The sequence below is a fragment of the Neopelma chrysocephalum genome, unplaced genomic scaffold (assembly GCF_003984885.1).
Source record: "Neopelma chrysocephalum unplaced genomic scaffold, ASM398488v2 Primary Assembly neopelma1_75, whole genome shotgun sequence".
NCBI classification, from domain to species: Eukaryota; Metazoa; Chordata; class Aves; order Passeriformes; family Pipridae; genus Neopelma; species Neopelma chrysocephalum.
Window position 1 is genome coordinate 3,078,234 of NW_020897736.1, and position 13,044 is coordinate 3,091,277.

Below are 13,044 nucleotides of genomic sequence, written 5' to 3' on the forward strand. Positions count from 1 at the left end.
GGCGGCGGCGGCGCGGGGCCGCGGGCGCTGAGCGCGGGGTGGGAGCATGGCCGAGGCGCTGCGCCAGGAGCCGCCGGGCGGGCCCGAGTCGGAGGCCGAGCTGTCGCAGCGGCTCGCCCGCACCAAGGCCCGCTCGTACGGCAGCACGGCCAGCGTGGCGGCCCCGCTGGCAGAGCGATACGTGGAGCACCGGCTGAGCGCCGGGGACACGCTGCAGGGCATCGCCCTCAAGTACGGCGTCACGGTAAGGGAGGGAGCGCCGCTGGCGCCGGCACAGGGGCGGCGGGGCCCGGAGCGGCGCTTGGAGCCGTGGAATGGTTTGGGTTGGAAGGGAGCATGAAGATCAGCCAGTTCCAACTCCCTTGCCCTGGGCAGGGATGCCTTCCACTAGGCCAGGTTGCTCAGAGCCCCAGCCAGCCAGGCCTTGAGCGCTTCCAGGGATGGGGAGTGCAGAGCATCCCTGGGCAGCCCGTGCCAGCCCGGCTCCGCAGCGGTGGTGGGGCCCCGAGCCGGGACAGGACAGCAGCTTGTCCCTTAGAGCATTTCCCACCCACAGCGGGCAGAAAATGATGTTCTCCCCGTGTTACGGCGCTGGCTTTAGTTTCGGTATTTGAAATGATGACATCTGAGTTCATGGCCTGCTCGGAGGGTCAGCACCCGGCGAAGGGCTGAAGTTCACACTGCCCGGCCAGGACACGGCTCCAAACTGACAAGCACCGGGATCCCGGGATGGGACAGAGGTCCCTGGGAAAGGAGACACGCTTACTTCCATCAGGAAACCTATACCCACGCAACTATTCATTACTACACTCACTTCAGATTAAAAAAGAAATTAAATTTATCTTGAAGAGAATCATTATTTTGAGCTTGACGCATAGGCTGTGACAAGGGGAAAGAGTTTCTTCTAGTAGCTTCAGGGCTAAACATTCTTCCCTTGTGATCTGCCTCCCAGCCCAGAGGTGAGGCACAAGTACCACTGGTTTGAAAGTGTTGCTTTTCTGCCTACTTTCTATGGAGAAAGAAAGTTTATTTCTGTGAAAAATGCTGAAAGGCTTATGGCAGCTGAGGACATGCAGAGTCCAGTAGGGTCTACCAGCACTACCATTCCTGACAGAGCAGAGCTCACCTACCCTGCCTTCATCTCTGCTTTTTTGGGGCCCATAGACTGATATGCATCTTCAGTAGTCCCAACATGCAGAATTGCTTGGGGCCAAGCAGCTGATGAGCATGGCAATGGTACACAGTCAGTGTCACACTCACATCAGCTGCAAACAGCACCTTCAGTTGGGCTCTTTCTAGAAGAGGTACAATACAGTCCCAAACTAATAGGCTCTGACTGGAACGGTTTCTTTTCCTTCTCTTGGTCTGCAAGATCTACTAAAGCCTTCCATCACCTTAATAGCATTCAGCTTTTGTTGTGGAATGGGTTAAAAAGTCAATTTCTCTTCCCTTTTGAAAGATTATGCCACTTTTGACCAATTCTTTTTGGCAACGGGGCTAATGACACTTTGGATTTACACTGGTCCACATTAAAATGAAGTTTTGCTCACTAAGAAGGCAAAGCAGCACATTGGATGTTTGATTTCTTTTTTGTTTTTGGCAGCACTTTCCATTATGGATAAAGTCTCTGGCCTAAATGTTTTAGCCATGTTATTCCTCATTCAGAAGTGAAAAATATAAACAGATTACTAAAATAGTAGTTTTACAGAAAAAAAGTCATTTCTAAACAGTTTAAAACCCCCTTTCAGCTAAAGTGAAGTTGTGGATCAAACCTGTACAAATAACTTTAAGTTATGAACCATAAACTTTGTTTATAGTATGAGTTTAATAAGCTTTTGCTGTGTTGATGATGCATTTAAAGTATAAATGTTGGGTTTTTTTCCCCAACATGTCATTAGTTATTCAATTTAGTGTTGGTAAGTATTGTGCTTAAGAAACCAGAGCTGCATCATTATAGACTTCAGTTGAGAAAGGTTAATCTGACATGAAGTGTCCCAAAGAGCAGGGCCAAGTTTGGTGAAATTAGCCATTGTGTTTCTGTTTTAATGGGTTTCAACCCAGGGTAGGAATGTGTGCAAACGTGTTTGCTTTTAGCAAAATGAAGAACATCGTGGTTTCACACAATGACAAGGACTCACTTCCCCTGAAGAGTCATTCCATTTGCTTCCTGCATCATGCATCCTTGGCTAGGAGTGGGAGTTGCTGTAATGAAAACATCAGAATTATCTTTGGCTGCCCTTGCCTCCAGTATCACTTTTTTAGAAGTTTCTCCTGTGGTTTTCCTCTCTGGGAGTTACTTTGTAGCAAGAGACATCCTGTCCAATGCCTGCTTTGGCATGACTTGGCAGAGACAGTCCAGGACAGATGAAAATGTCATGTTGGGGGAGAGAGATCAGTGTGCTTTGTTTGGCCTCATGCTCTGCTCTTCACCCCATCCCCCAGATACTGGCTATTAATCTTTACAACTTGCCTCCATTATATCTTCCTTCTGGGTAAATTAACACTGGGAATTCATGTTTGGTATCATATTTATGGTTCAGTGCAAGTGCTGTATCTCTTTTGAGGGGAGAAGAAAGAGGACTATGTTTCATTGTCAGTAGAAGCAGTTTTAATTACTTAGTTCAGCACCAGTTTATGCATTAGTGCAGGTTCAGTTAAAGTATTAAGCACGTGCTTTTGCTCTTTCACTGTGACAGATCTGTAGCTAACAAACCCAAGTTCAGTCTTCCTAGCACTAAAAAAAGAAAGCTCTTGTTAAATTCTGTTCTCCATACGCCTATGAGTGTCATACTGACTTTAGGAATTATATATTGCACATATGAATTAACCTGCTCAAGGCTGAGGGATGTTCTGTTTAGAACCAAGTACTTTCCATTTCATTGTTACTCAGTTCAGACGTACACAGTCTTCCAAATGCCATGAGGTGGTACTTTGGTAAGAAATAACCAGAGGTAGAATTACAGAGAAGTAGGAGAGAGAATAGCAGTACAGTGCATTATTTATCAGCTGTCGAAGCACCACCTTCCAACTCCCCTGCAGTAAAGATCTCAGTTTTCAGCTTCTGTATTGTATTAGAGAATAGCTCCAGCTAGTATTTTAAACATGTTTTACACCCATCCAGGCAGACAGCTTTTAGAAATTTTAACAGTTGACATTCACACTAGGGCCATTATAAGGTCTCATGACTAAGTCAGGTGAAACTTCCTTTATGCCCTTCAGATAGTGCTCAGCTTGGGAGAGAACTTTTACCCTCTACTGTATGAACCTGACTAAAAACAGCTTCCAAGCTTCAAGAGCTGGTAGAGTAGAGAGCTTCTCTTACTTGTAGTAACTTACTGTGAGTCACCAGATGTTAGCTATTCAGTTTTTGAAAGGGATTATTAAATCTAAGCATTTCATCATTTTAGCCATCTGCATCAACAGGTTGGGGTTATCTTTAACCAGAGAATACATTTTTTTTAATATTTAACAGTTAGAAATTCCTTCCTGCTGAGCTTTACTGCACTGTTTTCACTACCTTCCCACACACCTGTCCTTTCTAGAGAGAATCCTATTTACTTTTAGGGAGAAAGATTTCATCAGGTTTCCAGGACCCAAACAAATGCATCCATGCAGGACACCAGTTCTATAACAGCACTGCAGCAGATACTTTTAGTGCACAGTACAGGTCTACACTGCATGGAGTAGTTGATTTGAGTTCTGCAAGTGGCCACACAATCTCACATCTGCACAGACATGCAGAGTGCAGTAGGTTCCCTTGGATCCCAGTAGGTTCCCCTGCTGGTATGTTCAGTGTGAGGAATGCACAGGCATGTTTAAGCCAGTTATCTGGTAACAATGGTCTTTTCTTTTGAGGTTGGGAAGGACTCCAAGTAGTGCCAAAGTTTAAGAGAGTTTAAGACTGACAAGGATAAGATGATGGAGCAATTTTCTCATCATCTGAGCACTGAACTCTAGATACTTCAGACTTTGAAGCAGTAAGTGGCTAGTACTTGGAGCACTCAGCTCTGAGTGATTATGCTAGGAGCAAGACTGCTATTATGGTAAGACTTACAGTCTTTATTCTTATTCACTTTAGCTCCATGTAGTTCAATAAAAATAATTAACAGTTCTAATGAAAGCATGAGGGTTTTTTCTGTTCTCTTTATACTTATTTTCAAGCAAGTTTTATTTAGAGGGCATTTATCATTGCAGTACTGTAGTGATTGGGGATTTTCTGCTTATTACAGTCACCAGGGGACCAGAATGGTAATTTTTATTTTCCTCTTAGAACTTTCACTAATGAAATCATGAATTCAGGTTATAACTAAAGCATAAAGTCACATAATCATGGATACAGATTTCTGTGCTTTTTAAAAGCTTGCAGTTGAGAAACAGGAAGTTAGTTTGTTGACTTAGAAATTTTGATGAGTTAGAACTTAAACATTTTTAGTAGGGACACAGTATAAACATTTACTGGGAGCTTTCCTTTGCCTGTAAAGCAATGGAATTTATAAGAGCTTCTCAGATTAAATATAGAACAAGGGAGTTTTATGCATTAGCATGCTGAGAAAGAAGGTTGCTTCTGTCACAACCTTGGTTACAATCTGTCACAATCTTGGGTAAAAGTAGCATAAAAAGTATGTAACAGGCGTGTGGTAGCTGTTACCAGGCGCATTATCACACACATGAGGTTGCTGTTGAAGGTGCTGCAGATTCAGTTTACTGAACAAATGCAGCCATTGGTCTATGCAGCTGCATGACAGCGTTCGAGTCCCCCATTCTTTTCACTGCCTGACTCCTCACTGAAAATCAGGACTTCAGATGAAGTCTGAATGTGTTACATCAGCTGGGGGGATGAGGCATATACTGCTCTTCCAGGACTTGTGTTGCTCACTGTCCTAGAATCCTCAAGGTAACTTCATTGCCCCTTATTTGGATTCTGCATGTTTTTGCCAGAGGGTTCACCTGCAGCACCTGCTAGCAGTTCTGAGCCTTACTGTAATATAAATCCAAATCAGCAGTACTTTTGCAACAGAATTTTTATTCTTTGGCAGGTCGTTCATGTGAGCCTGTATAGAGACTGGAAGACTGTTCAACAAAAGCATCTTCAGGTAGCGCAAGACTTTAGAAAAAGCAGTAGTTTGGAGTCAAGTCTACGTGAAAGAAGCTAGGATGTTAGCAAGGCTAAAACAGAGCATGCACTCTGAAATCACTTTGAATGCAAACAGACTCTTTCCTGAAGTCATTGCTGCTGCAAAGAAAGTATAGATTTATTATAACTAAAGGGTATTGTACTACTTCAGAAAGTTAGTACTTTATACTTTGCCAAAACCTAATAACTTACATTTTTCCTATCTTTTTCAGATGGAACAAATAAAGAGGGCAAATAAACTGTTCACTAATGACTGTATATTTCTGAGGAAAACCCTGAATATTCCTGTTGTATCAGAGAAACCATTACTGTTCAATGGACTTAGTTCACTGGAGTCTCCTGAGAATGAAACTGTTGACAGCTCCCCTTCTTGTGATGAAGGACTAGTAACAGTTCAGGAAGAAAGTAGTTCTTCTCCCAGTCCTCAAGAGCCTGACAGTCAGCCCACTGCACCAGAAGAATTATCTGCCAAAGATTTCCTACAGAGATTGGACTTGCAGATTAAGTTATCCAAACAAGCAGCCAGAAAACTAAAAGATGACAATGTCAGGTAAATGCCTCTTTTGGTATTAAGCATGTTAATCTCACCCTGAAGGCATTTTAGTCTAGACTGGACCCTCTTTGTGGGGCCTCTCAGACAGCATCTGCAGCTTTAATTTGTCAACAGCAAGTCTCTGCTATTATCACGCACCAGATACATTGAAAGCACAGCATTAGCAGGTGCCTTGATATGGCAGTTGGAAAGGCTGCCTCACAATACATGGTTTAGAGAATAGCAATAATATTTCATAAAAGCTGGAAGGGCAGCGTTCTCCAAGATGCCTTGCTGTCTAAGAGGGCAACTACTTAAGCAAAGCCATAGTTTTCAGTAGGCCTACGTGGAAGCTGAATGTGTACAGCAAGGCATGATTTCATTTTTTTTCTGTCCCAAATTGCCTCATTATTGTGTAAATATGCTCCATAATGCAGTTTCAGTTAAGCTATCCTATTGCCTTTCCCTGTGCACTCTCTCCCTTTGTGGATCCACCTGTGCAGATGTCATCTTTTCTTCAGTATTTCTTCTACAGCCAGGAGCTCCCCCACATTCACTCATAGAAAAAGCAGTATTTTCTGTCCTATCTGCCTCAGTGGTTATCCCCTCACATATGTAGGTATCCCATGGGGAGCACAGAAAGGCTAAGAGCAAGAGTGGACTTCAGTAGTGTTTGTTCTCCCTGGGACAAGCTTCCTCAGCCTGGTCAAAAGCAACCTCTTGGGCTGGCTCCCTGCCTGTTTATTCTCCTCAGAAATCACCTCAGGGGGGATGCTGAGGTGGCCTTTCCCATGACAATAAAAGGTGTGACTGCAGAGCACTGGTATTGCAAGCAACATACTTTTCACACTAAGCAGAAAGTAACCTTTCAGGACCAAATTTATAGAGCATAGTCCCATCATTTCTTCAAATTAAGGGCTTATTTCAGCAACTTTAAAGCTTTGTTCAATAGACAAAAGTTTGAAGGAGAGCAGTATATTGCATTTAGCAATTGGACAAGCCTCCTTTGGAGAAATATCTCCACAGACAACTTTCCATTGCCAGGACAAAGGTTTAGAGTTATAGTCTCAGGGAAGGCTGGAATGCTTTCACATCTTGTTAACATAGTTGTCCTTTTTTTTTTTTTTGATTGATTACATGAAAGAAAAAATTGCTGTTGGAATCAGAACCTTCTCTGTTCAAACTCATCCACTTCCATTGTTACATATGAAGCCATGTAGAGCATCTATCAAAATGTGCTGCTGCTGACTTTCAGATCATTAGATGTATGTACCTAACACAGACTAGAGGTGTTGATCCAGCAGTTAAACTGTGTGACAGGAAACCACAGTCCCTGCCACAGAAATGCAATTATTTTAACATCCCTTCAACAAAATAACATGCTAATTTACAGAAGGAAATTCACTCAGACTTTACTACCCTGTGAAATACAGTGAAAGCAACACCACACAAATAGTGCACTGCTGCTACTAATATCCATTTCCTGTATTGCTTAAGTTACAACTTGGGAAATGGGGGCCTGGTACCAAGTTTCCTCCTAAGAAATAATGTGTACAGGAGGATGAGTTACTTTCCTACCTCCTGTTCAGATTTAGCAGAGAATTTTGTTAATTATGCACAGAGCACAGTTTTTGTTGGTCAGGATGCTACAGGACACATGAGATACAGAGCTGCAGGCTCTCTGCTGAGCAGGATATTACCCAAAGCTTTCAGTCATGGCCCACAAAAGCCATCCCTGCCTTGTCCTCTCCAACACAGTTGGAAAGGACAGACCCCTTTACAGTCAGACAGGAAGGGGCAGAGGACCAAAGTGAATGTTTATTCCTTGCAGGCAGCAGGAGAAGAGAGAGACCATTGCCAAAAGCCTCAGAGATACTTTTCAGCTGTGTACCATCAATGGTATTTCTGGACCCAGACTGGAAGGTGGCAGCATTCCTTACTGTGTCCCAGCCACGTCCCAGGAGGCACCTGTTCTCCTTCCTGCCCAGACCTTTCTTGTCCCTTGCTTGGAGCAGGAAGCCTTTGAAAAATGGAGCAACCTCATGAATATGCAAGTTTTCTATTAGAGTGAAAGCCATTGATGAAGTTAAAGTGCTGTTTCCAGCTGCTCTGGCCTTCTGTATTAGGGTTGCCTAATACAGAAGTGTGCCAACACTGCCTGTTTGAGAGTAACAAAGGAGCACCTGAAGTTAATCTGCTGCCACCAAAAGTGATATGAAATTAAGGAAACTGCAAGCAGAAGCAGACTATCAGTTTGAGAACTTTAAGAGCCATAACTTCTCACCCTACAGTGAGCCTGATCTGACTGATTGTGAGAACCACAACGTCTGTTTAATTGCTCTTTACTTAGATCACCCTTAAGTTGCCAAGAATGCCTGTGCATACATGCACTGACTCAGATTAAACCACACAAGGCTGTTTTATAGTCAGAAACTGCCTTGTGCTACAAAAGCAGCTTAAGGTGAATTATGTTGTTTAATCACAACTCTTGAAGTCACTCCTTTAAGTGCTTTCAAAAGAATAAAGTATATTAACCTCTAAAGTCAGCTACTTTCCAGCTAAAACCTCTTGCTTTTAGGTAGAAGTGTTGAGGAGCACATAGTTGCAGATTTAGACTAGATACTAAACTATAATAGCTGTGCAAGTAGATAAGCATTAAAGGTTATAGAATGTGATCCACTGAGTTTGTGCCAGCTGCTGTACACTGTTACAGTTTATGTAAGCACATGGATAGATCTACATGCAATACTACTTTACTAGAGTTTCATTGAGTAAGAAATCACTAGCTAATGCATATTTACCCAAGATGCAGTTCAAGCAATAAACTGCATCTTTTTGCTTTGAGCAGTGTTTTTATAATAGGCCAAAAGAAAGGTGAAAGGATTAATGTAGTTGTTTGTAGCATATGTTGCTAACTCATGTATTTGCACATTAGGGAAGAATACTCAGTTTTATCCACATGTGAAATAAAAGCAACATAATAGAAGATATGGTGGTGCTTCATCTTCATAACAGCCCCAAAGGCTGTTATGCATGCTTCAGGGTGTCAAAACTGAAAATGAGTTTAGTTATGCTTTTTGTCTCAGGTAGTTGAACACCAAATGTCTAATGCAAGTCCTTAAGATTTTAGGGTGGTGCTGTGGTAGACCAGAACCCTGAGGCCATGTGCTGTGGTTGTGGGACAGGTCACATCTTTCTGCATTTGCCTTTTAGTGGCTCATTTTGAAAACCTTGTAACTGAGTAGAGCCACTCTAATCACTGTTGGTTATATGAGCTGATATAACTGGTGTCAGCACAGGAGGAGAACCATAAACTGTCACCTGCTCAGTTGCCTTGACCTGAACAGAGGGAAGAGTAGGGTGTTGAAGCTTATTAACTATCAGCTCAGATTGCTGCCTTGTTTAATTGTGCACTCTAGAAGCATCCAAGCATTTGAGTTCATTTGTTCACACTCAGGTGTGCTTGCTCTTACAGAAGTGTTTGATTGTGCCTGATACATACCAGAGCTTGGAGGAGACTTTTTTCAGCTCCTGTATCCTACTGGGCAAAGTGGAGACAGCAAATGGGAAGGGACAGCACTGCAGTGTTTTAATGCTGTGCTGTTCCTTTTCCATTCCCTGAAGGAGAATGTTGCAGTGACTTACCACTCTGCTATTTTAGGCTTCTTAAAAGTGAAGAAAATTGTTTGGTCATTAAGCAGATACACACTGCCATGTTGGTGCCTGTGGGCCACATAAGATTTTATTTTATATAAAGCTCAGCTTGTTTTTAAGCCATCAGAACAGACTTTTACTTGCTATGCACAGTTCTAAGATCTACATTAGTAATATTCCCTGGCCACTACTGTGGTTTACAGTAGTGTTGCAGACCTCTCATGGGCTAGTCCTGCAGCCTGGGATAGAAGGGCAGAAGATGTTCTTGCCCACCCTTGCTGGCAGCTGCAGCAGCAGTTCCAAGCCATGGTCAGAAATGTATTTTACACCTTACAGCCAGTCACTGCTTTGCTTCAGTTCAAGCATAACAACCTAGTATATAGTTTTTATGTCCCTGCCATGCACAGAAGCTCCTCAAAACTAGCTGTAACCCCAGTGCCTTCTGCCCTCTGCTGACATCTAAGAGCCCATAGTCCACATTGCACAAGGGAAGTGGGGACAAAGTCTATACCATGTTACTTGGATGTCTGAAGACCTGCTAATATAACATCAGTATTTCAGTTCTTCAGTTGTCTGTATTCACCCATAATCAACTGCAGCTCATTTCAGTCCAGTGTTTGGCTGTTACCACGTCATTATGTATGTTATTCCTACATTAAGGCTTTCAAGAAGAATGATTGAAAGGCTGATTCTGTTAGCCTTTGATTGGAAGGAAGGTCATTTGCTGTAAGGCTGCCACATTTTATTCTCCTGAAAGGAGAAATATAACAAAACTAAACAGTACAAAGTAATTTCCATTGTAGAGCATAGAAAATAAATTCTCCCCCACTGGACAGTCTGAGCTCTGAAAATGTAGTAGTTCTCCTTCATCCTCACACAAACTAACAGGAGATTGCTATTTGTAACTGAGTTCCAGGCATATGTGGCTAGAAACACATTACCCCAGAAGGGCATATGTCATAACTTCAGAATACACTTTTTGAAATATTTAGCTTCAGCCAAGTAGTTATGGTTGAATTTTACAGTCCTGCAGTCAGGTTTCAGTTCTGAAAAACATTTTAAGATGTGTTGTCTTGAGAGAACTTACAGGTCTGAAGTGGTTTTAGTGCTTATTCAAATAAACATGAATTGTTTGCTTCCTTACTTTACTGTCATGCCAGGTGTCATGGAAAGTATTCCATGGCAGTTTTGTATGCAGCATGGATTATGTAAGGAAGGATGCTACTTAAATGTTGTGCACGTGTCATCTGTATCTTAAGATCATCCTTGATGCTGGTTCTGCAGCATCACTAATGTAAACAGATGTATTTGTAAGAATGGCTAAAAATCTGTTCACAGTACTACTGTAACCACACATCCCTGCAATAACTACCAGTTTCATCCAAAACTTGGGTTTTTTGAGGTTTCTTTTTTTGAAAAGATTGCTTCAAGGCAAAAGAAATATTATGCCTTTGGCTTAAGATAATACTTTCACTGGGAAAATGAGTGCAAATTACTCAGCTGCTTGATTAGTTTGTAGAGTTCTTCTCTCTGATTCTATTTTGGGAGGCTGTATGAAATTTCAGTTGTAGATAAATAATCATGTTTAAAAGTTATTAGGGAAAGCACGATTAGGGTTTTGATATTGAAATATTTAATTTTTACCTCATACCATTATTAGACTATTGGAATAACTGTACCTTTGTATGAAGGCACATACAATATTAAAAGTAATCCTTAGAAGCTCACAGTGTAGCATCTGTAAAGTCTTTCTGGTCTCACCAAAACACTAAAATTGGCAGCAGCTTTTAGACTAGACTCTCAGGAACAAAATTTTGAAGCCACAGTAGTACAAAACAATGATCTTTGGAGGACTTGGCATGCTTGAATTAGTACTGGATGCTGCACTGCAATAGGTTTACATAACCACTTTTTTTTTTTTTTCAAAGGCAATCAAGTAAATAGCAGGCAGACTGATTTTTCCTGAGGATGTTTTAGTAGCAACACTATTTACCATTGTTCAGTCATTGCATTCACAATAACACTTTGGGAGAACTGTTTTTCCTAAGAAAATCCAAGTGATGATTCTCCATGGTGATTGATGCTCAGGAAGTACACATCAGGGAGCCCACTCAAGGAATGTCCTTGCAGCAGCAAGACACAGATCCAGCTACAGCTCCTGTTCTTGCTTCATTTGGTCCATCTGTACCCCTGCCATTCAAAAGGTTGAAACAAACCTCTAACTAAGCTTATTTTGTAAGATAAGAAATTGAGAGTAACACTACAGGAATTCCATTATGCCCTCCACTTTTTTATCCTTTACAGGATTTCTTATTGATTTGGCAATGTAGTGTCAAGAATAGTACTTTCTGATGTTGTTGAACTTACACAACTTTATTTGTGTTCAGCATTCTGTTTTTTAAACATAACAGGAACTCTAGAGATGTGTAATTAACAGTATTATACTGCAAGTATTCCTTTTGGGCAAGGCTGGCTTTGCTTAATTTGATCCATTATGAAAACTAGTTACCTGCATTTTCATTACAGCTTTACTGTTGAGACATGGTATGTTCCTGACCTGATGATTATGATCATTTTCTTTTTAGAGAGGAGGAGGATGAGGAAGGTCCCTATGCAACTTCTTCATATCACCAGTAGAAGACACAGATGTGATGGCCTGAAAACTTCCCATGAAATCAGTTCTTAAAGAACTAAACAGTCAATAATTCGAAACCCAAGTCTTTTGGACTCATCATCTTGATGTACTTAAAAGAAGTCATGAATGGGTAATTGCACTGAAACGATGACCTCTTCTGCCTTCCATAGGTTAATGTCCTTATGCTATATCAACAAAGGGTTTAAGCCTTCCAAAACTAGTCATGGCCTTTCTACCCCTTCAGTGCAAACTGTAGCATGGTAGCAACAATATATCCTTGAGGTCACCTTTATGCAGGATGTTGATCTTTAGTAAAGATTTTGTAAATAATTGTTAAAGTGAAATTTGTTTTAAGTATTTAAAAATATTAAAGTTTGCTTGTAAATGACAACCTATGAAAGTAATAGGAATTTACATATTCTGCAAACATAGGCAAGTTTGCTGTGAAAGTTTTGTCTACTTCAGGGCTGCAGAACTTGCCTCTGAACTCTGTGTGTGTGTCTGTGTGTGGTTATGATGTATTCCTAGAAAGGGGAATTCAACTTGCTTTGATGAGTTAAAGCCTTTATGGCTAAACAACTGTTTGCAAATTGGACTTCTGCTAATACAAGGGACGAGTTACAGCCAGAGATTTTTCTTTGTGAGATATGACATTGGAATATCAGGTGTATGTTCTTGTGTGCAGTTATATTTTGTGTGGGTTTAATTTAATAAAATACAAAAATACCGATGTGTCTGTTCATAATGCAGTGAGTTTGGTCCTAGCCTGTTTTGTGTGAAGAATGGTTTGTCTAGTTATATGAACTATTAGATACTAATATCAGGGTAAATAGTGTCCCTTACCTTTACCATATAACTCACCCTCCTCAATGAGACCTGTAAGAGCTATTTTCTCTAGTTGTCCAGTCAAGAAAACTATTAAGATGAGAAAGATGAAAACTATTAAGAGCCTCCCTGACAAGCCTTCCCTGTTCTGAGAAGAAATGCCAGTGTTCAAGTCTGCAGGTAGACCTCACCTGAAGCTCAGGAAGGCAGAATGCAGCCTGCATTCACTCTTTGCCCCAAAGTTAGTGTATTAGCAACTTCTTA

General features: G+C 41.5%; 1 protein-coding gene across 2 annotated transcripts; it reads left to right on the forward strand.

The window, feature by feature from the left end:
- LYSMD2 (LysM domain containing 2) lies at positions 1 to 12,704 on the forward strand. 2 transcript variants are annotated; one of them, XM_027688631.1, is made up of 3 exons: positions 1 to 244; positions 5,347 to 5,684; positions 11,906 to 12,704. In XM_027688631.1, the coding sequence occupies exons 1-3, from the start codon at positions 47 to 49 to the stop codon at positions 11,955 to 11,957; spliced, it is 588 nt and encodes a 195-aa protein (XP_027544432.1). In that variant the 5' UTR covers positions 1 to 46; the 3' UTR covers positions 11,958 to 12,704. The 2 variants fall into 2 exon arrangements, with proteins under 2 accessions (XP_027544432.1, XP_027544433.1); XM_027688632.1 differs by lacking the exon at positions 5,347 to 5,684.
- The last annotated feature ends 340 nt before the right edge of the window (positions 12,705 to 13,044 follow it).